This window comes from Epinephelus lanceolatus, chromosome 16 (assembly GCF_041903045.1).
Source record: "Epinephelus lanceolatus isolate andai-2023 chromosome 16, ASM4190304v1, whole genome shotgun sequence".
In the NCBI taxonomy this organism is placed as follows: domain Eukaryota; kingdom Metazoa; phylum Chordata; class Actinopteri; order Perciformes; family Serranidae; genus Epinephelus; species Epinephelus lanceolatus.
The window spans coordinates 31,310,097-31,334,082 of record NC_135749.1 but is presented as its reverse complement, the minus strand read 5'-3'; the positions used below and the strand labels follow the sequence as shown (position 1 = coordinate 31,334,082).

At 39.5% G+C, this 23,986-nt stretch overlaps 1 protein-coding gene across 6 annotated transcripts in view; it reads left to right on the top strand.

Moving 5' to 3' along the window:
• Window positions 1-23,986, top strand: part of col11a2 (collagen, type XI, alpha 2) — a 63,082-nt gene that overhangs the window by 36,013 nt on the left and 3,083 nt on the right. For all 6 annotated transcript variants that reach the window (XM_033636766.2, XM_033636770.2, XM_033636769.2 and 3 more), the window contains 51 exons: window positions 32-88; window positions 240-293; window positions 483-536; window positions 1,802-1,855; window positions 2,468-2,521; window positions 2,723-2,776; window positions 2,914-2,958; window positions 4,758-4,811; window positions 6,722-6,766; window positions 6,979-7,032; window positions 7,221-7,265; window positions 9,175-9,228; window positions 9,344-9,388; window positions 9,653-9,706; window positions 9,873-9,917; window positions 10,161-10,214; window positions 10,409-10,516; window positions 11,463-11,516; window positions 11,646-11,699; window positions 11,915-11,959; window positions 13,082-13,135; window positions 13,550-13,594; window positions 13,739-13,792; window positions 14,003-14,056; window positions 15,036-15,089; window positions 15,300-15,497; window positions 15,642-15,695; window positions 16,020-16,127; window positions 16,228-16,335; window positions 16,491-16,544; window positions 16,673-16,726; window positions 16,926-17,033; window positions 17,195-17,248; window positions 17,354-17,407; window positions 17,623-17,676; window positions 17,811-17,864; window positions 17,971-18,078; window positions 18,227-18,280; window positions 18,475-18,528; window positions 18,623-18,676; window positions 18,844-18,897; window positions 19,637-19,744; window positions 19,850-19,903; window positions 20,158-20,319; window positions 20,435-20,488; window positions 20,638-20,673; window positions 20,780-20,833; window positions 20,930-21,209; window positions 22,360-22,472; window positions 22,789-22,857; window positions 23,149-23,385. In XM_033636766.2, coding sequence (XP_033492657.2) covers window positions 32-88; window positions 240-293; window positions 483-536; window positions 1,802-1,855; window positions 2,468-2,521; window positions 2,723-2,776; window positions 2,914-2,958; window positions 4,758-4,811; window positions 6,722-6,766; window positions 6,979-7,032; window positions 7,221-7,265; window positions 9,175-9,228; window positions 9,344-9,388; window positions 9,653-9,706; window positions 9,873-9,917; window positions 10,161-10,214; window positions 10,409-10,516; window positions 11,463-11,516; window positions 11,646-11,699; window positions 11,915-11,959; window positions 13,082-13,135; window positions 13,550-13,594; window positions 13,739-13,792; window positions 14,003-14,056; window positions 15,036-15,089; window positions 15,300-15,497; window positions 15,642-15,695; window positions 16,020-16,127; window positions 16,228-16,335; window positions 16,491-16,544; window positions 16,673-16,726; window positions 16,926-17,033; window positions 17,195-17,248; window positions 17,354-17,407; window positions 17,623-17,676; window positions 17,811-17,864; window positions 17,971-18,078; window positions 18,227-18,280; window positions 18,475-18,528; window positions 18,623-18,676; window positions 18,844-18,897; window positions 19,637-19,744; window positions 19,850-19,903; window positions 20,158-20,319; window positions 20,435-20,488; window positions 20,638-20,673; window positions 20,780-20,833; window positions 20,930-21,209; window positions 22,360-22,472; window positions 22,789-22,857; window positions 23,149-23,385 — 3,735 coding nt within the window. The remainder of the gene's footprint in view (window positions 1-31; window positions 89-239; window positions 294-482; window positions 537-1,801; window positions 1,856-2,467; window positions 2,522-2,722; window positions 2,777-2,913; window positions 2,959-4,757; window positions 4,812-6,721; window positions 6,767-6,978; window positions 7,033-7,220; window positions 7,266-9,174; window positions 9,229-9,343; window positions 9,389-9,652; window positions 9,707-9,872; window positions 9,918-10,160; window positions 10,215-10,408; window positions 10,517-11,462; window positions 11,517-11,645; window positions 11,700-11,914; window positions 11,960-13,081; window positions 13,136-13,549; window positions 13,595-13,738; window positions 13,793-14,002; window positions 14,057-15,035; window positions 15,090-15,299; window positions 15,498-15,641; window positions 15,696-16,019; window positions 16,128-16,227; window positions 16,336-16,490; window positions 16,545-16,672; window positions 16,727-16,925; window positions 17,034-17,194; window positions 17,249-17,353; window positions 17,408-17,622; window positions 17,677-17,810; window positions 17,865-17,970; window positions 18,079-18,226; window positions 18,281-18,474; window positions 18,529-18,622; window positions 18,677-18,843; window positions 18,898-19,636; window positions 19,745-19,849; window positions 19,904-20,157; window positions 20,320-20,434; window positions 20,489-20,637; window positions 20,674-20,779; window positions 20,834-20,929; window positions 21,210-22,359; window positions 22,473-22,788; window positions 22,858-23,148; window positions 23,386-23,986) is intronic.

Genomic DNA, 23,986 nt, shown 5'->3' with positions numbered 1-23,986 from the left:
ATCACTGATTTTGAGATGTTGTTCTCTCTAGATGGCTCTGAAAGGACCACCTGGACCAATGGGATTCACTGGACGTCCCGGACCATTAGTATGTAATCTGTTTTCTGGACCTTTAGCTGTTCAGAATTTGTTGTTGTTAAACTGTTTTCATTTTTCTTTTCTCTGATCATAAAGGGGCATGAAAGGATGAATAGTTTTGGTGATGATGATGATTATGATGATGATGGTGTCTGTTTCAGGGAAATCCAGGAAGTAATGGTCTGAAGGGAGAGAGTGGAGATCCTGGTCCTCAGGTAAAAACACTAAGCCTGAACTCTAACCACAAATGAAAATCAAATTATTTAAATAATTTGTATGGCAAACCATGTACTCAACTCTTTTCTTTATATTACAGTATGGTGTATGTTGTTGCTGAACTTATAGTATACTCAGGTCAGATCTATGACAAAAACTGCATCACAGACAACTAATACATTTTACAGGGTCCCAGGGGACCCCAGGGCATGATGGGACCTCCAGGCAAAGCAGGAAGAAGAGTAAGTACGAAAAATGTCGGGCTTGTCTTTAAGTTGTTTATTGTTTGTTTAACCCAAAGTACACAGGACATAACTGTTGTTTCTTAAAGAAGCTCAGGGGCTGCTACAGGTTTAATTCCATACAGTGAAGGGTTTAGATGCTTCAACCACAGACTGTATGTTAAGATCAGTGACATGTCTCCACTTCCTTCCATTGTACAAAAATGACACCAGAATATCTCACATACGGATGCTTCCATCTTATGTTGGTGACCTCATTTGGAACCAGAGTCTGCGCAGTGGCAGTCATGAAGTAGAGTCGAAGTATCAAGTTCCAACCCATACACCATAATCGCCAACCCTCCCTTCTTCCCGTGTTTCTGGCACTGTACAGCATGAATAAGCCCTGAGAATCTACAAGCGTACTGCTTCCTGCCTGTTGTTGCCTCCTCTTCTGTCCATCCGTCTCCAACCCTGCAGCCCCGCGTGAATCGGATGCAGCTCACAGTGGACAGGTTGTCTCGATGCTCACCACTTTACGTGTGCATATGTCCAACGGGACACTCTAGCTAATATTGAGGGGTCTCAGGGGTTAGGGGCGACCTGGCTTGCCCTCCTCCACCGCATCAGGGTACCCAGCCTACGGCCTGGCACCCCTTCCTCCTTCTGCTACTCTGCTGAAGTACCAGGATCATAAACCAAAAACTAAACCAAAATGAATGTATTAAGCATAAAAATGCAGGAAAGTTTTTGACATTCAAACTTTTCTTGGGAAGGACCCCCAGGTCACCGCTCAGGTTACATCCTCGCTATTTTTGAGGTCTCAGGGTTGGCGTCATCTGACCCATCAGTGATTGCAAGGACACCAGTGTCACACGGCTGTCAATCATGATGTTACAATCTCTTTTTATCAAAGAACTAACTTAATATACATCATAAACATACATCAGCGTGATGAAAACTACCTAAAGTGAGAGAAACTATCTTTGGAAAAAATGTATTTTATTTGTACTGAATTTTTAGCCACTAGGAGGGAATGAGGGAATTGAGATGTTTTTGCTTCACTTTTTAGGAGCTGTCATGCCGTCCATCCTTATATACAGTCATTGGTTTCAACCAAAACAAGTGTGTTATCATGACATATGGACAAGGAATCATCTTTTTCCATACCTGGATTTCTCCTGTAGTTCAATTTAAATTTAAAATCCTGTCAAAAACAAAACACATGGGTATTTGGCTGCTTCATTTGTGTCTCACATGTTCATCCTCTGCTTGTTTCCGAACAGGGCCGTGCTGGAGCTGATGGTGCCAGGGGAATGCCAGGAGAGCCTGGAATTAAGGTAACATCTCTCTGGTGTCAGTCCTATATAGATGTCATCAAAATAAACTCTTGTGATTTTAACTCTGTGTTTGTTGCTGAACTTGTTGCTTGCCCCCCCCCCCCCCCCCCCCCCGGATCTTTAGATGCTTGTAATTCTATTTTGTTTGTAGTAATACATTTAGGACAGACCAGTAGGATCCACAGGAGTATGATTAAGCCAACCTATACTTGGTGTTGGTAATAATATCTTACAGTGGTGGAAAAAGTTCTCAGATCTTTTACCTCAGTAAAAATAGCAATACTACTGTGTAAATATACTCTGTTATAACTCCCGCTTTCAAAATTTTACTCAAGTAAAAGTGCATATGCATAAGCATCAAAATATGTTTAAAATAAGCAAAAGTACTCATTATGCAAAATGGTCCATTTCAGAATAACATGTATTACATTACTGATTTAGAATTATTAATACATTAATGTGATAAAGGTGCTGGTAAAGATGCAGAAGTATAAAGCAGCAGAAAATGGAAATACTCAAGTAAAGTACATGTACTAAAGTATAGTACTTAAGTAAATTTACTTAGTTACTTTCCACCACTGTTTCTTACTTGTCTGTGTGTGTTTTTCTCAGGGTGACCGTGGTTTTGATGGTCTTCCTGGTCTGCCTGGTGACAAAGGACACAGGGTAAGTCTCAAGCAAAGTACAATAAAACTCCCTATACACTTTACACAGTATTGCTATTGATAGTAGTGGTAATAGTGGTAGTAGAAAAAAAAAGATTGTTATTTAGTACATATAAGACCTTGAATACTTGAATGTCTGTTTCTACATATCTGAGCTAAAGAATTTTCTGATTCCTCACTCCTCATTCTTTCATCTCGCCAGGGTGACTCAGGTGTAATGGGACCCCCAGGACCTCAAGGAGAGGATGGAGAGAGGGTAAGAAGATATGAGAAAATATTTAGAAGTTTGATTCCAGGCACTGCTTAATACTTCTGTTATTGCATGTTATCCCATAACTGTTGATAATAAGCGTCTTTACATCCTTGGCATGTTGTTTCTGTGTGTATTTCCAGGGAGACGACGGAGAAGTTGGACCCAGGGGTCTTCCAGGTGAACCAGTGAGTGTTTCCATGACAACACAATCAGATCTATTTGCATCTTTTGTTTATATCTGTGTTATAAACAGTCTCCCAAAATGCATCTTTGTGTATCCATGTGAAGCACTACCGCTACCATCACACCTGTTGTTTCTTACCATAGCATTAATACCTGATATAGTTGGGGTGCTTGACTCTAATAATGTGTCAGTTAGTGATGGAGAGGTAAAAGATGTGGCCAGGTCTTGTCAGGATCACAGGTGTATGGTGCAATGGTTTCTACAAAACAATTACCAAGCTCCGACTGAACACTAACAGTTTGCGAAAAAAAAAATGGATGTCTGGATGTAAAATTATGTCAGCTTCATTCTATAAACCAGCAAAAGAAATCATAACAGAGTAGATGGTCAAACTTTTACAAAGGTTATAAAATAAGACTAGTTACTAGTTTTTCTCCAGCTTTAAGTGAGGTTTAAAGGATGTAATTAACAGGTAAACTTATAAGATAAGATAAGATAAGATAAGATAAGATAAGATAAGATACACCTTTATTGATCCCATAATTGAGAAATTCCAGTGTTACAGCAGTCAAGGGGAAAGAGTCATGTTATGTTAGAATCAGTATTATTATTATTCCCTTTTTCATTATTATTATTATTATTATTACACCAAAGTAATAATAATGATAATAAGTTCTTGTGTTATAGGCTTTGATCTTATCTTAAATGTTTTTATAAATGTAATACCTTTTTTGTCATATATGATCTTTGCCTTTTTAAGCACTTTGAATCTATGCCTGTCACATGAAATGTGTGATATAAATTTAAAAAAGTTACTCAAAAAAGGATTTAAAAAAAAAAAAACAATCTAGCCCTAATGCTCCAGAATAAAATGGTTCCTGACAACCAAATAAAAAGCCACAAAAGTCACTTTCCTTTTTTCTTCACATCAAAAGTTATTATCGAGACACTTTTGCAACAGTATATACAACAAGAGGAAGTATTATTGTTTGTGGGTGCACACTCAAGGAAATAAAATCTCTTCATAACCACCAACAATGCATCACCATCAGGACACCAAATTCAATGCATCACATTCTCAATATCACCATTACAAAAACATAATTTTCTAAACCCAATCTGCTTTTGTCTTGTTGGAATGATCTTACATTATAACATTTTTCATTTAAAATGAGTCCTGGTATCAATGACACTAATAGAAAATTTCGTCGTACACCTGCCTCCAAGGAAGTGGTATAACAAGTATTTTAACAAGAGTTAAAATGTATGAGGAATGTAGATTAAATCATATTCGTTGAAAGTACAAATTTAGATTTATTTTATTATGTTGATGCCAATTATACTTCTTAAAAGCAGTTGACATACAAGTAATTTTCCGCCAGCCATTTTAACCCTTTGTTTTAATGTGTATGGCACAGCAGATAGGAATTGATTATGTTTGAATTATGAATTAAGGTATAAATAAAATAAAAATATTATATTAAAAATATTATAATTAAAGTTTTGGGAAAAAAATGCATGCTATTGGAATCAGTCAGTATGTAGTTTGTTAAAAATGCAGTGGGTTTTTAATCAACAAACAGTAACAATCATTTCAATATAATCACATATTCCACTGCATATTATTTGTCAGTTTGTCCTGATGTTGCTGCTGTAGCTGTTGTTGACCTTTGACCTCCCATTAATATTCATCTATGTAATGATTTGTTCTAGTATCCAATTTGTAAGCCTTTTTAAATATGTGATTTCCGACTTTGATTTCTGACTGATCTTCACTTGCGCATGTGTGTGTCTCTTCAGGGACCTCGTGGTTTGCTTGGACCCAAAGGTCCTCCTGGAATCCCCGGACCTCCTGTGAGTATAAACAATTTCAAACCACAGTGTTGCTGCTGTTTTTTCGGCTGCATTGTTTTATTCGTCTGTGACCACTGAACACCCACAGCACCTTCTGAAATAGTACCCTGTGACCTGATATAAAGATGGGGGTATCCAGCAATCTAAAAATGAATGTGTGATGTTCCCACAGTCACCTCAAAACAATACCAAGACACCCAGTATCACCCAGGGTTTCAGCAGCAAAGTCCATACTTGACAGTCATATATTTATATATAATAGAGTTGTTGGGCTACAGTGGTTGGGCTCTGCCCTTAAAAAGTACTCCCACTGATTAGTTTTGCACTCCTTTAAACCTTCAGTGCAGTACTTTTGTCTCCCTCCTCTGGCAGTGAGAGTAATTACACAAACACTCTCAACGTGTGCATATGCCTACAGGTAAGCTTGCTGCATCTCCCCCGCCTCCTGTTGCGCTCTCTTCAAGTCTTTTTTTTTTTTACTTGAATCCTTCCTCTGAGTAAAAAGTTTCTTTTTTACCTGGAGTATCCACTCCAGAAACTTCTCATAAATACCTCGTTGGATTTCTGCCATACTCCTAGCTGCTGCTCCATCACTATTTTTATCAGTGGAGGATTTATATTTGCTAAACTGTCCGTGAGCTGAGAAAAGCAAATTAGAATTCCATGGCATCATCACACTGTAAAGTCTATGAGCTGAGCGGGAATTCGCGGGTACGGGCCAACAGGAGAAACACTTCTCTATATATTCAGTGCAGCAAGTAAACCTGGAAGCCAGAAACTTTTTTTTGGCATATGCACCAGGTGAGCACTTACACTGAAAGTGATAAGGCTATCTTGGGGTCCAGTATGTAGTTATTATTATACATCTATGCCTCAAGTTGATAGCCTCAAGCAGAGATAAGGAGGTCACAGAGGCCTGGTAACCTCACATATTTCTTACTTCACACCAACATATTTTGTTTATTTTCAAACTACTTCAGAGTGACAGCTCCCTCTAGAGCCACAGAAAGCTTTTTATAAGTTTTGTTTGTTTGTTTGTTTGTTTGTTTGTTTGTTTGTTTGTTTTTTCACAAGGCCTGTAAATAGACATTTAGAATCTGTGGTTTCCCTTTAAGCAGCACAGTTTAAGGATTTAGGTGCCTGCCGATTCCCACAAATCTGAAGACACACACTAGCATCATCACCAACATCTATGATTTTTTGTGAGTGGCACTGAGAAAGGCACTAGTAAGGACTGTTTCAATTCTCACTGCAATCAAAAAAATGTGTTTTGGATAGAAGCCTCCACGTCATCCAGTTAGTTATTAGTGTGTACAACTGTGTTTTAATTTTCTATGTGGTTCCTGACCTTTTTCCCTAAGGAGCCACTTTGCCATCATTCAGGAGACTCACGGCCCCTGACTAAATGACATATTTTACGGATATTACACATTTTATTCAATGCATAACAATAACAGTACAGATCAACTGATAGATTAACCCAAATAGTTAAAGTATTAAAGGAAGTTAATGTAAAATCTGTGATTTGGATGAATTTTGAACAGATTATTTTCTGTGAATATTTCATCAGAGATGAGTTCTCCTGATATTTTAGGAACTTTTTATACTTTTATTCAATTCTGTATTATGTATTTTTTTGTTTGTTTGTTTTAACAATCATACATACTTAATATGATTACTTTTTGACAAATTCAGTGGTTTCTTCTCCCTGCACTTGGCCATTGTACTTTTAGCTCTTTGGTTGTTTTAACTGCAGGACGAGGCTGTTAAACAGAAAGTGAAGGCTCTGTGAATGATATAGCTTGTGTTCAGGTCTATTGTTTTTCTTTTTAAGGTTTTATATTTACAATAATAATCAAAAAAAAAAAGAGATTCTTTTCCATTATGATTTTTCTCCTTTTTCTATTCAGGGTGTACGAGGAAATGATGGGCCCCACGGTCCCAAGGGAAACCTGGTCAGTGTCACTATGAGTTATCTACCATGTTATCATGTGACCTTGTAATTTTGAATTAGCTGATGAGTATCAGTACCCCTAACTGTAACACAAAACTTTTCTAATGAGTAATTCTAAGATTTGATTCTCTCTTCCTCCTCTATCCTTCACTCTGTCCTGCTGTTTGCCTTGCATTTGTCATCACTCTATCTTCCTCTGTGTCTGTCTCTCAGGGTCCCCAAGGAGAGCCAGGACCTCCAGGTCAGCAGGGAACCCCAGGAACTCAGGTGAGATAGAAGACAGCCGGCCACGTTTACATAGTTGTGTTATTAACTTCTTTTACAGAGTAATTGTGGGATAAAGAGCAAAGTATATATGCATACAAAATGGAAGTAAACCGTAGTTGTGGAGAATTAATTTATTCATTCATTAATTCATACATTCATCCTTTTTACTTTTTTCTTTTTTTTTGCAGGGAATGGCAGGACCTCAGGGAGCCATCGGACCTCCAGGAGAGAAAGTAAGAAAATAAAAACGAATACAGTTACTTTGTATTGAAAATACCACCGCATACAGGAAGTTAAGTATTCAATAAGCAACAGTTATACAATAGAATGACCAGGATGAACTTATTAATTTTACTAGTTAAATCCTCTTCATTCATGAAGGACAGCTCTAAACGAGGAAAGGAAGGGTCTTTAGCCCTCTGAGGTGTTTTGGAGATCCATTATCATAATGAAACAGCGTTTGGACAGCATCCGGTGTCTGCAATTTGATGTTATTTCATGTATTTAGAAAAAAAAAGATATTGCAGTGACACAAAGTGCAGTGTAGGATATTATTAAAGTAAAAACCAGAAGGATATGTGAGAAAGACGTGCAGTTTTATGCAACTGGATATGAAGAGGGCCCAAATTCTTTAGAAATCTATGATAGCTTTATTGATTGTGACATTTATTCCTACCTGGTACAGAAAGAAAGTCACATATTTCATAGTCCATAATATAGTATTACATTTTCTCCAGAAAAGTTTGACTCAAAACATTGAATTAGATGAAACAAAACATGCACTGCATATCATATCTCTCCATTATGGATAAGGATAACATGAAAGGTTGCTTGATGACTACTCTTCATTGATGTCTGTCTCTCTTGTAGACTTAAACAGTTTCTTTTTCTAATTGCATTGGCACTATCTTTGAAACTATATGCTATTTTTGCACAACTTTTCACACTAACCACAAAACTGCTCACTAAACCAGCACATTATTATCTCCTGCAATAGCAAACAATTCTTGCAGTTCACACAAACCATTTTAATAAGCACACAAAGCACCAAATGTGCACTGATGGTATAAATGAAAAACACTTGCGGCCTTTGTTTTTTCCGTGTGCAGGGCACAGCAGTTTGCAGTAACATTGTCATACATGTAGTAAACACACATAAACACAGGTGAAGTATGGATATGAATTTTCAGAACACAACACACTATCAATACAAATGAGTGAAAATGTTGTTTCTTCTCAAAATCCTCTAAAACTCCTCAAACAACTTAAACGCAGTTGAAGAAAATAAAAACATTTGTATTAGAAAAAGAACAAAAAATAGGCAAAATATGGCCTTCTTTATGGGTCTGGACATAATCCACATGGCATGCAATGTTGTCCTGAGCAAGGCAGCACATGTGTCAAGACAGGCAACTGGCAAAACAGTATGGCTTGAAGTGTGTTAAGTTGCAAACTGAGAGTAAAGCAGTGAGTTGTGTTTACAGTTTTGCAAAAAGTGTGTCATAAAATTACAAAAATGAGTATTTTAGCATTCAGTTTGGCATACTTGGTAAATGCATTTACTACAATTGTTCATGGTTTCAGAGATAGTGCTTCAAGAAACACTTAGTGTTTAAGCATTCAGAAAAAAATTGCTAAGCAATAGTCACTTTGGGAAATATGCTTATTTGCTATCTTGCTGACAGTTACATCAGAATTTTAATAACACTGATATCTGTCCATCAAATATGAAGCTGCAGCCAATTAGCTTACATTAACATAAAGACTGGAAACTTACAAATTCTCACTGTCCCTGTGTTAATGGCAGCTCAAGTAACTCTGAAATTACATTGAAATTACACATCTTCTCTCCGTCACATTAAGCTTAGAAAGGAAGCGACTGCAACCGTTAAGTAATCTGTATGTGTCAAGGAGAATCAGAACTGAGTGCTCATAATGACAAGCAAAACTTTTGTCCCACCATAGTTCATTAATGTCAATCATTCATGTGTTGGTGTCAGTGAAGGATATTTGTCAGCCGTGTAGCTACATACTTTTTAGCACATGTTATTCTTCCTATGCTGTTTTATTGACAAACAGTTTCAGGTTTAGTTCCACCATCTTCTGGACTCTCACTCATGACCACGTTGTCTTCTCCTCCAGGGTCCTACAGGGAAACCAGGTCTGCCAGGAATGCCTGGAGCTGATGGCCCTCCTGTACGTTTGTCTCTTCCTTTTTTTCTTTGTTCATATCACTAAAACTGAATTAAGTTGAGTCTACCAACAATGGGTGTACGTCCTGAGACTTGAGCTTTTTGTCATCCCTTTTCAGGGTCACCCAGGAAAGGAGGGGCCCCCTGGCACCAAAGGAAACCAGGTGGGTGTCAATCATTACCGGATCACACAACATCACTTCCATCTAGCTAACTCAATATACAAATTGAATACGAGTCATAACAGAAAAAAAAACATATTACATCTGACAGTGACAGAGTTTGGCCAAAAATGCACAATGAATTTGTTGGTGCAGTTACTTTAAGCATGTCTTTGTTGTTGTAGTTTTCCATGTAAAAATGATGCCCAACATAAATACTTTAAGGTATTAATGGTGTTGTAAACTTTGTTCCTTGACCTTCTCCAGGGTCCCAGCGGTCCTCAGGGAGCTATCGGCTATCCTGGCCCTCGTGGTCTCAAGGTCAGCACAATGAATTTTTCTAGTTATTCTTTAACAAACAGGTTTGTTGATGGTGAGGTAATACCGGTATTTTCAAAGTTTCAATGTGCCACTAAATTGAACCCACACAAGACTTAAATATCCCTTAGCCTGTCAGTGTGTTAATCATGCAATGCTTTAACTGCAGGGAGGTCAAGGAATCCGTGGACTGAAGGGCCACAAGGGAGAGAAGGTAAGTGATTAATTACAGATTAATACTTCCACTAACTCAAGAAATACTCCCTCTTTAATCACAATTGCATAGTGAAAGCGATCTAATACACATTTTTGTTGACACACAAAAGCAAAATGTAAAATCAAAACAGGACATATTAGGTTTTTGTCTGAAAGGATTTTGAGTTATAATCAATAACAAGGTTGATCTAGTATTTAATGGAATGTGTACTGTGTGCTTTTTGTTTGCTTGTGTTTTTAGGGAGAAGATGGTTTCCCTGGAATTAAAGGCGATTTTGGTCCCAAGGGAGAAAGGGTAAGATAGATTAATGGACCAGCGGCTTAACTGATCAGTTTGTTGATAGAATGATTAATGGATGAAGGAAGAGGTGGATTGATTGACTTTTTTATTGTCATTTTATGTCTTCACCATATTTTATTATATTGTTATTTATCTATAGATACATATTGCTTGATTTATTCTGATTATGCTTTGTCTCCTGCTGACAGGGCGAGATTGGAGTAACAGGCCCCAGAGGAGAAGATGGTCCAGAGGGGCCAAAGGGTCGTGTTGGACCCCCTGGTGAGATCGGACCACTTGGACTAGTTGGAGAGAAGGTACAACCAGATTATACAATTGGCTCATAGTAACATGTGATAGATTCTTAGGAGCATCGTCTCCTGCTTTATGTTGAAGCCCTCTTGTGGTTATACAAGTATGTGCGCTTAAGTGAAACGTGACATTTCCACATGGAATTAACAGTATTTTCAACTTCAGCTGTATCTGTTTATATATCAGCTTAGTTATGATTTTGTGCACACAAGATAAAAAAAATTCAGAGGCTACATGCAGCCCAAAGTGCTACATATAGTTAGAATAAAATCAAATCAAATAAAAATGTTTGCAAAAAATCAAGTCAATAGAATAAAATAAACACCAGGGATAACATATTGTTAAAAGAAAAACAATGACTAAAACTTAAAACTTGAAAACTAAGGCTATAACATTTCTTCAAATTAAAGCCATATTAAAAATAAAGAGAAAAATTAATTACCCTTTTATGTCGTTTTATTGTAGCAAACCTCGACTGCTATTTCATTTCTCCCTCTGACATAAATTTCATAGCTCTTATTTATACACTTGCTTTAATTAAACTGCATCTGTCCTGATGTATGTCTTGTAATATGAGCTGCTTATTTCAAAAAAAGAAAGAAAAAATATAATTATATTATAAGTATATTTGAATTAGACATTGCCATGTAATTTTCACAAGTGTTTGTCATTTTGTGCTGTATTTTTGTGTCAGTTGCTTCTTATTTTAGCTATGCCGTTAATTTTTATTGCATGGGAATATGACTGTAGCACACCTGGGCATATTATCAGCTAATTCTCATTTAGTCCTCATATTGTGGCATATATTTCTGAATTTGAACAGATCGTCATTAGCAGGGTTGTGATAAGATTTCTTGTTTAAAAGACTGGTAATATTTAAACAGTTCCAGATGTTGTGACCCAGTCAAATAAAAGAATGATGACTAATTATCATCTATCATGTGATATCAGGGTAAACTTGGTGTACCTGGACTTCCTGGATATCCTGGAAGACAAGGACCCAAGGTAAGAAACACATGCATATTATCCTCACTGACTCATTTACTCATCCAAGATCACTTTCACTCCAGTGGCCATGAGGCTTCTGCATAGTGAAATACACAGCTGATATTGAGATGTTGATTTGTTTTTTAGGGATCTCTTGGATTCCCAGGATTCCCTGGCTCAAACGGCGAGAAGGGAACAAGGGTAAGTGAATGTTCTGTGGAAGATTTCCCTTCTCAAAGCAGACTTTTCAACTTCTTCAGGCCATGAATGATTAGTGATCAAATTAGATTGGCTGTTTAATTAGCTCTACACAGATGAGCTAGATTGATAGATCCTGTAGATTAAGTTACATAATCAGTAATATGCAGTTAAATTCTGTCTGAGTCTGCAGTTGTTTTTTTTTTCCATCATTTTAGGGTCTCACTGGCAAATCAGGGCCAAGAGGACAAAGAGGACCAACGGTACCATTTTGCATTTATTCATTTGTTCTTTCAGTCAGTTTGTAAAAGCTTCTCTGCTCACAGGATGGTCTTTTATCTTCCCCACACTCAACTGTTTTTTGTTTGTTGTTTGTTTCATTTTTTTGTGGTTTGTTTGTTCATGGTATTAAAGAGTAACTAACAGTTTCACAGCCCTCTCTGGCTGAAAGTTTCAAGCTTGATTCATCTCAACAGTGACTCTTGGATGGGGTCAGAAGTGTCCTTTTTTACACCTGTGACCACACCCTACAGTGATGTCACAGGGTCCTGTAGTACACCTTTGCATCACTGCAGTAAGGCTGAATCCAAATGTCCGCATTTCGCTGCACTTGTAGACTTGCGGACTTTGTGAGCGCATTTCCAGGAAGCAAAACTAACTTATTATGAATGTTTAAAGCAATCGTGTATTAAACTTTTATTTAAATTGTGTATGCCATAAACAGTATTCAACCACATCATGATATAGACATATGTAGAAGAATAGGCAATAGAAGTCATCACAATGCATTTTATTATTGCAGCCTACCCTATGACAGCTGTGCGGTGTAATGCCGAATAAAGGCTGAGAAAAATGGCTGGGAAGCAACAGTAGAAGATCTTCTAATATAAGTATATCCAATTTATTTAGTCACAGTCTGGTCCTTATTTACAGCCATGTCTGTATTTGATTTAAGCCTATAGAAATGTATGAATATCATTTCGTTCACTCAGAAAAAAGCCTATACATTAGTCTGATAAGCAGGGACAGGTAAGGAGATGCCATTCATCAACTTATGTGAGGAATAGACAGCAGCGATCACATTGTAGTTGTAGCTCAAACGTTTCCACCGCAAAGACTGAAACCAATTTAAGGCCTGTCTGTCAGCGGCTTGCAGTCTTATGCCCTTGCAAACTTTACGTGATGACAGTGAACATGACACAGTACGTACAACTAAAGTCTGCGAGGGCTCAGTCAGTAAATCCAGAAGGTGGAAATTTGGATTCAGCCTCAAGTGCAAAGTTAAACCATTGAAGGTTAAAACTCATCGTACATCAAGGTAACTACAGATTGCATCACACATCCATAATTTTTGACTAATTCTGGATACTGACTGTGTCCATCAGGGCCCCAGAGGGCAGAGAGGACCAAGGGGCGCGACTGGGAAACCAGGAGCAAAGGTTGGTATACACACTAAATTCATCCAGATGGTACTAACAAATTGTGTTTGTGTACGTAGGTGCTTCACACATGCTATATTGATTGTTGTTGATGATCATGTTTTGTCATTGTTGTCATTGTCTACATCATTATCACTCATATCACTGGAACTTCAAAGCTAGATATTTAGGTTTTTTTTTAATTTAATATAATAATTTCACAATTTGAATTTGACACACAAAGACAAAGCACACTATATTGATATTTCTGGCAAAACGCTTATCTCCATTAACCTGTCTTTCGTCTTTGCCTTCTGGTCTTCGTCTGGCTCAAAATTGAAGCTCATTTCAACATATGATATGAAAGAATAATAGTTTGTGATCCAAAACTATTTTTTCTTTAATTCACTATGTTTTTGTTCTGTTGCCTTTTAGGGATCTTCTGGAAGTGATGGCCCTCCTGGTCCTCCTGGAGAGAGGGTGAGTGCTTAATTTTTGTCACAGGAAAGCATGTCCTGCTTCATGGCACTTTGTCAGAGCTTACATTCAAATCTGTGACACTAAATGTCTGTATTTGGCATTCTGATTATCTTCTTATTATATCATATGTTGGTGTCTCACCAGGGATTGCCCGGACCTCAGGGAGCCAGCGGTTTCCCCGGACCAAAGGGACCTCCTGTAAGAAAAATGTCTTGATACCAGTTTTATATCGACTGATCAAAGATACTTTATATATTTAAGCTGGTATCACTGTATCACTGTTCATAGAGGAATTGTTGGTTTTGGGTTTGGGTTTTGGGTTTGATGATTCCTGTTTCTTGTTCTGTTCTGTTCTGTTAAGGTTGAGATTTAATTGATATATGATGGTTGATTGATGTTTCTTTACAGGGACCACCAGGAAAGGACGGACTGCCTGGACACCCTGGGCAGAGAGGAGAAGTTGTAAGTTTTATTTTTTAATACTCTTGAAGATGGTTCCCCTGTTTAAACTGATGAAGACTTTTACATGGACACCAGTCATGGTTTTGTCATGGGATGCAGTCACCCAAAAAATATACCTGATGAAGGTCTAACAGACTGAATGTCAGAAATTAATAAATGCACCATCAGCAAGCAAGACACCATTCAGTATTTTTCTAGTTTTTATTCACGGATGCTGCCACTCAGAAATTATGTCAGTGATTGGTTTGTTACAGATTAATTTTTATATTGTGGGAAAAAATATTTTTACACTGTTTTTTGTTCATTTTAAAATCAGAGGTGTTTTAGTGATGCCCTTTGCAGGTGGGTTGTATGCAAAGGGGCATCAGTCATAGTTTGTTAAATCTTAATTACCACGGTTATGTACCTGTACATGTTTTTTTTAGATATCTAATCCACAGGGACATATCTACACAGTTAAGATAAGGCTTAAGGGTACACTTGTTGCTGATCATCTGATTAGCAAACATGAAGGAGCCACTAGTCACATTGTTCACTTAAAGGTTTACACTGACACTTTAAGTGTCAGTAAAGTAATTGGTAAAGTCGATGTGCATCCTCCTATGCACTGGATTTTTTTTAACCTATATTTCTACAATGTTCGTACTCCAGCTGGTAACCTGGAAAGATAGCTGTTTACATATTACAGAGGATTGTTGTGTCATGTACTGTTGACTAGATGTTTATTCTCTGCTTTCTGTTGAGTGGACAAATTATTGAAGGCAAAATGCTATTTACATCAGAATGATTCATTCTTTCAATCTTATTTCACTTTCACTTTAGTCTTAAAGATGAGTTTATGATGAAGGTTATGGAAAGACCTGGGTTGGGCTCTTCTGACAATTTTGACATGGATTAAACACCTTATGAAGCATCTTATTAGTAGGAACGAGGTTCAATATTTTGTGGATTTTTTATTAACTGAATTTCTCTCCTCAAGGGTTTCCAAGGTAAAATGGGTCCACCTGGACCTCCTGGAGTCGTTGGACCTCAGGTGAGTTTTCGGAATTTTGATGCAGAATGTTCTCATTACTGATACAGTAAGTCACATCAGTTTCCATAACAATACAACTTGCCCTCTTTTCTTTCTTTTTTCTTTTCTCTCCTTCCTCTATCCATTGTCAACTTCTTTGCACTTTACTTCCTCTTTCCTCTCCTAAACATCTTCTTCCTTTCCATGCCCTCTCTATCTCCATCCTCCCAGGGTCCATCAGGAGAGACTGGCCCCATGGGCGAGCGCGGCCACCCCGGACCCCCAGGTCCACCTGGAGAGCAGGGACTTTCTGGTCCCTCTGGGAAGGAAGGCACCAAGGGAGACCCTGGACCCCCCGGAGGCCCTGGTAAAGACGGGCCCCCAGGACTGAGAGGCTTCCCTGGAGAGAGAGGACTGCCTGGAACCCCTGTGAGTATGACCCAGAGAAATACTGCGTAGATCATCAGGCATATATTGATCACTTTGATAGGAGTAACTTGACTTTTGAATAAAAGTGTCTAGCAGAGTGAGGTGAAAGATCACTGATTAATCCGTTCTTGTCTTTTCTTTCAGGGAGGTGGAGGACTGAAGGGAAGTGAAGGACCTCCCGGACCTCCTGGACCTGCTGTAAGTTTCAAACCATATGCAAAGTTTATTTTCAGAACTCCAACTTAGGAATGAAAAAAAAAAGACAATAATTCAGCTACCCCACTAAAGTACTACAGTTTGTCAACAAAGGATTAAATTATTACATAGTGTGTATTTGTTTCTGCTCAATTTTCATTTTGTAGGTTTTAATATTTCAAATATTTCAGTATTGGATGTTGTTATGATAATTGTTTCAGTTGGTAATGATGCTATATCTCAGTCCAACCAACTTAAGAATTAAGTATTCACTTAATGAATACCTGCTATAATCATTACTATCTTTATGATACTGTACCTTTCTAGGGTTCTCCTGGTGAGAGGGGCCAAGCTGGTACTGCTGGACCTGTTGGACCTCCTGGCAGACCAGGGCCTCAGGGGCCTCCTGGACCCTCTGGAGAGAAGGGAGTTCCTGTGAGCATTCTGAACAGTTTTATCCAATGATGCATTTGACTCAACCTTTGGAATAAGATACAACTATTGATTCTCCTCTTTGTTCTTTTCTCTTGTTAAGGGTGAGAAAGGACCTATTGGCCCAGCCGGTCGTGATGGAGTGCAGGGTCCCGTGGGTCTGCCTGGCCCTGCCGGAACACCTGGAGTACCCGGAGAAGACGGAGACAAGGCAAGTAACTCTTACAGTCTTCATACCAACTTTACATTATAAAAACACCTTAGTTACCTTATTAAAATTACCAGCATTTAAAAATGGGGATGATCATTCATTTCAGAGCTTTGTTTTAAACTTTGCTGTAACATAATTTTTCTTTGTTGATGCAGGGTGAGGTTGGAGAGCACGGTCAGAAGGGTGCCAAGGGAGCAAAGGGAGAGCACGTGAGTGATGTTGACATGCATCTAACGTCCCCGAAGATATCTTTCTGATTGGAAATGATCAGAATTTATTTGTGTAAATGAAAAATGTCTTACAATGCTGTTTGTGCTTATTTTTTGTTTGTTGGTAGGGTCCTCCTGGTCCACCTGGGCCAATGGGTCCTGTTGGTCAGCCTGGTGCTGCTGTAAGTACAAATTTTGACTCTTTGAAGACAAAATCTGACCGTGTGCAGTGCCACCTGTTTGTACTTGTTCCTGATAGTTTGATTCCAAACAAACCAACCAGGATATAAAATGCATAAGCAGCAGAGAATCTTCCCCAAGAAAGCAACACAGTAACTGTCAATTTGATATGTTTTCTGTTTTTCTTCTTCTGTGGTGCAGGGTGCTGATGGAGAGCTTGGACCAAGGGGGCAGCAGGGGCCTTTTGGAGCTAAAGGTGATGAAGGAACCAGAGGATTCCCAGGAGCCCCAGGACCCATCGGACTGCAGGTAAAATAAAAAACCAACAATACTCACTTTAGTGGCAGATTCACTCAAATCTTTAGATTTAGACTTTTATATGAATATTTAGGTGAAGTTTTGAGCTACACTCTTGTGCTAAGCTGCTAAGCTAAGCTAATCTTTGTGTGACTTTCAACTCCATCCTGCAGGGCTTGCCAGGACCACCAGGTGAGAAGGGAGAGACGGGAGATGTTGGACCTCTGGTGAGTTTCAGAAATATACATCATTAGCCATAATGACTGCATCAGTATTTTATCACTGTGGAATTCTAGATGATGATAAAAGCATGAGTTTCTTTATGTTTTCAGGGTCCTCCAGGCCCTCCAGGACCCCGTGGCCCTGCTGGACCCAATGGTGCTGATGTGAGTGTTTAGAGCTCTTTTTGATAAAATGACAACATTATGTATTCTACATTGTTCACACTACCAAGAGCTGTCTTAAAGCTGTTACTGTACTATTACAACATTGACTGTCAGTGATGGCATGTTAAATGAGACTGCTCCAAAAATAGCATTAGATTTTGGTGTGAATCATTCAATCCTTTTGTCTTAATTGTTTGTTTGTATGTGTTTTTCAGGGTCCTCAAGGTCCTCCCGGTGGTTTGGGTAATCCTGGACCTATTGGAGAGAAGGTGCAGACTTAAAGATTATTTTGCTGACATTGAAGCAATATTTCTGTCATACGTTTGATTGTTTTCAGAGAAATAGAAAATGAATTAATTTCAACTTATCTTGAGGACTAAAAGAAATACTGTTTGCTCCACAGGGAGAGCCTGGTGAGGGCGGACCACCTGGAATAGTGGGAGAGCCAGGAAAGAAGGTGATTCGCTGAATGTGTTACCCTAACACCTTGTGGGTTCAGATGCCTTAAAGAGAGGTTAGTAGCATCCATGAGTTAACAAAAACTTGTGTACTCCTGTTGGCAGGGTCCCCGTGGAGAGCGTGGAGAGAAGGGAGAGGCCGGACAACCTGGAACAGCTGGACCTGCTGGAGGAAGAGGACGACCTGGAGACGATGGACCCAAAGGAAACCCTGTATGACACCCACAATGAAATACACACACAAAATGACATTGCCACAAAAATCAATGAATTTAGACTCCACTGCTCAGTTTATTGCCATAAATTCAGACAACATTTTGACCTTTTGATTTCTGAGTTTTGTTTTTGTGTCTAACTTCAGGGTCCTGTTGGTTTCCCTGGCGATCCTGGTCCCCCTGGTGAGGTTGGACCCAGAGTGAGTACCCTGTTCTGATGAATACATGTCAGCATCTTATTTAATCACCATGTCAGTAAATTATTCTGTTCGAATTCATAGCTATGTGGGTGCACAGCTTCGACCACTTGAGTTCAACTTGTTCCATACACATGTTGTCTTGAGCTTCTTGCTTAACTGAACAAGAAAAATAAAACTGCTATGCTTTACTTCAGGGTCAAGATGGTGCCAAGGGAGAGAGAGGAGAAGATGGTGAACCAGGAGAATCTGTAAGTCAAAGGATACAACAATGCAGACATGTGAATGAAGTGTTAAAAGAATGTCTCAGTCTCTTTAATCTGCCCTTCCTGCCTGCTATAACAGGGCTCCCCTGGACCCCCTGGTGAGAACGGACCTCCCGGCCCCCTTGGAAAGAGGGTAAGATCACCATCTTCATTTGACATATACCTGACTGGTATAGTCCTATGCAGAAGTATTACAAAAAACAGCAAAGGAGCAGTCATTGTTACATTCCTCCATTACAGAATACATTATATTTTTTGTTTGTTAATGTACTGTAATATGTCATATGTTTTACTTCCTAGGGCCCTGCTGGAACAAGAGGACCAGAGGGACGTCAGGGAGAGAAAGGAACTAAGGTGAGTTCAGAGCTTTTTAGTTCAGCTACCTGTGGATCTGCATAGATAATGTTACATCTTAACTCATGGCAAATATACCGAAGTTGACATCAGATCATTGTTTCACTTCCTGGTGATAATAATTTCCATTAATGATTCCAAGATAAATCATCAGCTAGCTTTTATTCTGAAAAACATTTGCAACCAGAAACTTCTACCAAGTAACGTCTCATCTCATTTTATTCTGTAAGGCAATCGTGGTACATAACTTTACAGTTACACATAGCATGAAATAACTTTTTAAAACATGTGTATGCCTCTGTGCTGGGGACAAGCATTGCCAGGATCATCATTTTTTCGGGTTGTCCATGCATACATATGTGCTTCCCTTTCTCAAGAAAACCTTGAGGGACTTTCTTCCACTTTGGAACAAACATCCACTTGGACTCAACAAAAAATTGCTTAGATTGTAGTGGTTAAAGGTCAAAGATCACTGTGACATCACAAAGCACATTTTTGGTCATATCTCAAGAACTCATATGCTAATTATGACAAAGTTTCTCACAAATATCTGATAGGATAAAATGATACATTTATGACATTTACTTTACCAATTTACCATTACTTAATGCAACAGCTCAGGAACTAATCTTTGGTATCCACCTTGAAACTTTGGAGACTGAATAGATCTTCTGTGCTGTTGAGTTGAAGATATATTTTAATTCTAGTTTGTCATGTTTCTCAACATCATCATCTACAGGGAGACCCAGGTGCTGTTGGCCCCCCAGGAAAAACCGGCCCCGTTGGTCCCCAAGGTCAACCAGGAAAACCAGGAACAGAAGGTCTCAGAGGACTTCCAGGATCAGTGGTCAGTAAAGATAGACAATACAATATTTTATGAGTAACAAGTGTATACATTGTTGTTGTATGTGTCTGATGGCCACCTGCTAATGTGTTTCTAACTGTGATCCAGGGTGAGCAAGGATCTCCAGGACTTGCAGGACAAAAAGGACCACCTGGACCTCTTGTAAGATAACAATGCCATTTTATTTTCATGCATACATCTACTCTGCACTTGGACAAACACTGCTATAAAATAAGTTGTTAAGTCCAGCAGTCCTTTCCCTTCCAGGGGCTTCTCATTCAGTCCTCCATTTTTTCTCTTTTTGTCCTCCATCTGTCCCATCCTCTATCTCTCTTCATCACTTTCACCTGTGTTTCCTTATGGTTATTCCTTATGGTCTCTCCTCTCCTCTTCTTTCCCTTCTTCTCCTCCTGCAGGGACCTCCTGGTTTGCCTGGCCTGCGTGGAGACCCCGGTGCCAAGGGAGAGAAGGGACATCCAGGTCTTATCGGTCTCATTGGACCCCCAGGAGAGCAGGGAGAAAAGGGAGACAGAGGTCTGCCTGGGCCTCAGGGAACCACCGGCCCAAAAGGAGAGAACGTAAGTCTGATCTCCTTTACATGTGTTAAAATGGGCAACTCAACCACCATTATTCATTTGATAATAATTCATGTAAGCTATTGTCATCTTAGACATGTGTTGTGTTTTATTTCAGGGAATGGCTGGAGGCACTGGACCCATCGGCCCTGCTGGTCCTCCTGGTCTGCCTGTGAGTGCCTGTACTATTTTATCTCATGAACATGCCATCTTACTTTCTCTCTTGGCTCAGCTCCGAAGATGTTATTTAGTGTCATAGCATGATTAGTAACACTTAACGATGGTGACCATCATTAAACTAAATCCTCATATCTTTTATAGGGTCCTCAAGGTATCAAAGGAGCTAAGGGCTCTTCTGTGAGTATACTTCAAGAGTGTTGGTACCACAAAATTCATCACTAAGAATGCATTAACATGGATCTGATGCAGTACCTTGAATCTTTCCTCTCTCTGCTGTTTTTAGGGAGGAGCTGGTCCAAAGGGAGAAAAGGGTGTGCAAGGACCTCCTGGACCTCCTGTAAGTACTTCACTATCACTTAAATTCTGCTCACTTCATTGCTCCTCACTGTTGATTGTCAGTTTACGGATTTGACAATGTATACTTGCCTCCCAGGGCCCAGCAGGTGAGGTCATTCAGCCCCTGCCCATCCAGAGAAGTCCCAAGTCCAAGCGTTCCATCGACGCGAGCCAGCTGCTTCCTGAGACGGACATGCCTGCATCTGATGCCACTGGCACTGAGTTCCTGATGGGCAGTGAAGGCATGGAGGAGATCTTTGGCTCTCTGAACTCACTGCGACAGGAGATCGAGACCATGCGTTTCCCTCTGGGCACCCAGGACAGCCCTGCCCGCACCTGCCAAGACCTGCACCTCAGCCAGCCAGACCTCAAAGACGGTAAGAGAAATATCCCCCGAAAATGTAGCTGGCACCTACTCAGAGTAATGATCCCTCCATCAGGTTTTGGTCCTGTTGTTGTTGCTTCAATCTTGTCATTTCAACATGTGGATAATGCAGATCAACAATTCCTTTTTTTAATTAAATAACTCATAAAAAAGAGTCTTAGGGCCCTATTTAAACTATCTATAGATCATGGTCTTGAGCGCAAGGCACAGGTGCATTTAGGGCGTGTCCAACTCCAGTTTTGGTAGCTAAACAGTGCATGATCTGGGTGCAATGTAAGGTGCAACGGGGTTGCATTTACTCTCTCAATTAATCATAGGTTTGTTCCCTTTTAATCGATTCACTCAGTACAACACATATACAATGGAATATCCCACCCCTCATAAGCTACCTGAAGACACTTCTATTCACTCCTTTCAAGGCAGATGACCTGTGGTGACGTATGTGAGGCGCCACCTATACATATGTACATATACAGCCGTCACCACAGTCATCCCTCAGTTCGACAGACGCTCTTCTCCAAGCCCGGCCACACAGCAGGGGCGACGAAGTGTTGTACCTCGTTCCTCTTCCTCATGGAATAGAAATTAAAGTCATAACATCTCGGTCATCCACCGAGTGGCTGCTATTCAAATGGTTGACTCATCAGACTGGAGGTAGATTGCAATCTAGTTTTCTGCTGAGAGAAATGTAGAGGTAGCAGTAATGTCACTGCAGCAAATATCGTGGGATATTAAAGCATCAAAACAACCAACTGTAGTTATAAACTTGACAGAGGAAACAGAACTAAACCTTTAGCTACTGAAATAATCAATGAAGTTATGCTGCTCCTCGTTTGTAAATGTGCACAGCATCACTCTTAATGTGGACGTGGCTGACGAAAAACAAAGCTGTGAGCTGTATAGACTAGTGATGGCCAAATGAAGCCTCATGAAGGATTTTCTTTATTTTGTAAGCCCACTAGATGGCGCTCTCTTTGAACAAAAGGTTGAAAGCACATTGAATTGCCATTCTTTGAGCCTCTCTTTTTAAACCAAGAGTGCCATCTAGTGGGCCTATGCACGCTTTGCACCATGCATAGGATAGGGCCTCTCTGTTTTAATGTTTTTCTGACCTTGCTTTGTCTCTCTGTCACCCCCTACAGGAGAGTACTGGATTGACCCCAACCAGGGCTGCTCCAGAGACTCTTTCAAGGTCTTCTGTAATTTCACCAGCGGAGCAGAGACATGCCTGTACCCCAGCAAGACCATCAACACGGTCAGTCCACCAAATCAGCAACACTGTAAAATCTCCTTAAAATCCTGTTAATCTCCTCAGTGTCTGGGCACAAGTTAAGAAATGTATTAAACAAAACATGTAAGGGACAGGAAACATGCATTTGGCTGTGGAAAAAAAAAAGATGGGAGAACTAGTGTTAGTGGAGATTTTTATCAGCAGACTAAGACTTTAATTTTATCACATTTGTAATAAAACCACAAAGGTCTCAGTGTTATAACTGTTCAGAAAAACTTGGTTATTTGTGCAAAAATAAGTATATCATACTGATTCGTGATGTGGACAATTCTGCTGCCAGGTGAAGATGAGCTCCTGGGACAAAGAGACTCCAGGATCCTGGTACAGTCAGTTCTCCACTGGTAGTAAGGTTAGTAATCCTCTGTGACATGAGGACTGTTTGTGAAACTTTTGTTTTCAGCTAATATTTTAGTTCTTTACTTGATTACACTCTATTTTGTTCTCACCATCTATTTTCTCTCCCTGACTCTACTCATTTTTCCTTCTAAACCTCTTTTTCCTTCATGGTCAAACCATCCCCTTTATGTGCATTCCATCCTATTGATCTCCCACCCTATCCTCCTCATTATCTGCTTGTCCTTCCTCCAAATCTCACTATATTACCCCCTCTTCCTCCTCTTCACACTCTTCCTCCTCCCAGTTTTCCTATGTGGACTCTTCTGGTGAGCCCGTGGGTGTTGTCCAGCTGGGCTTCCTGCGTCTCCTTAGCGTCCAGGCCCGCCAGGACCTCACCTACCACTGCCACCGCTCAGTGGCCTGGGCCGACCGAAGTGCCAAGAACAACTACAACAGGGCGCTGCACTTCCAGGGCGCCAACGACGAGACGCTGAGCTACGAGACCAATCCTTACATCAAAGCTTTGGTCGATGGCTGCTCTGTGAGTTCACACACTTAATAATAAACTTTATTTACACAGCACTTTTCAAACAAAGTTACAAAGCACTTTACATGCACAAGCAGGCAATGCTCATACAACATATAACCAGTACAGCCAACACATTTTTGAACAGTCTGCCCTTTTTCCCATTAGTTTTCACTGCAGATTTATTCCTTGTGTCTCCCACCTCAACATTATGTTTCAGGATATATATCACATTTAAAACATAATGATACAAATTCATGGGACCTTTAAAATAATGAACTTCACAGGGTTTTCCACCTTCCTATACAACCGTTCAGTGTGCTATTTGAGAAAGAATTTGTTGCCTGCTTACACTCTTGCGAGTATGAAGTACACCTATTCAAAGTACACAAAAACATGAGACAAAATAGTGCTATTTCCCCTATCGCAAATCACAGGAGAAACCACACCACTGCAACTTGCTTTTTAATGTTATTAAAATGCACACTGTGTGCGTACTGTGTGGGCAACAGTGTGTTGTTGTCACTTAAAAATTCATTTTTAATTTTTACCAGTTGACATTCACAGGATGTAATGAAGCATTTTCATGGGTAACTTTGGTATCTTTTTTTAACTT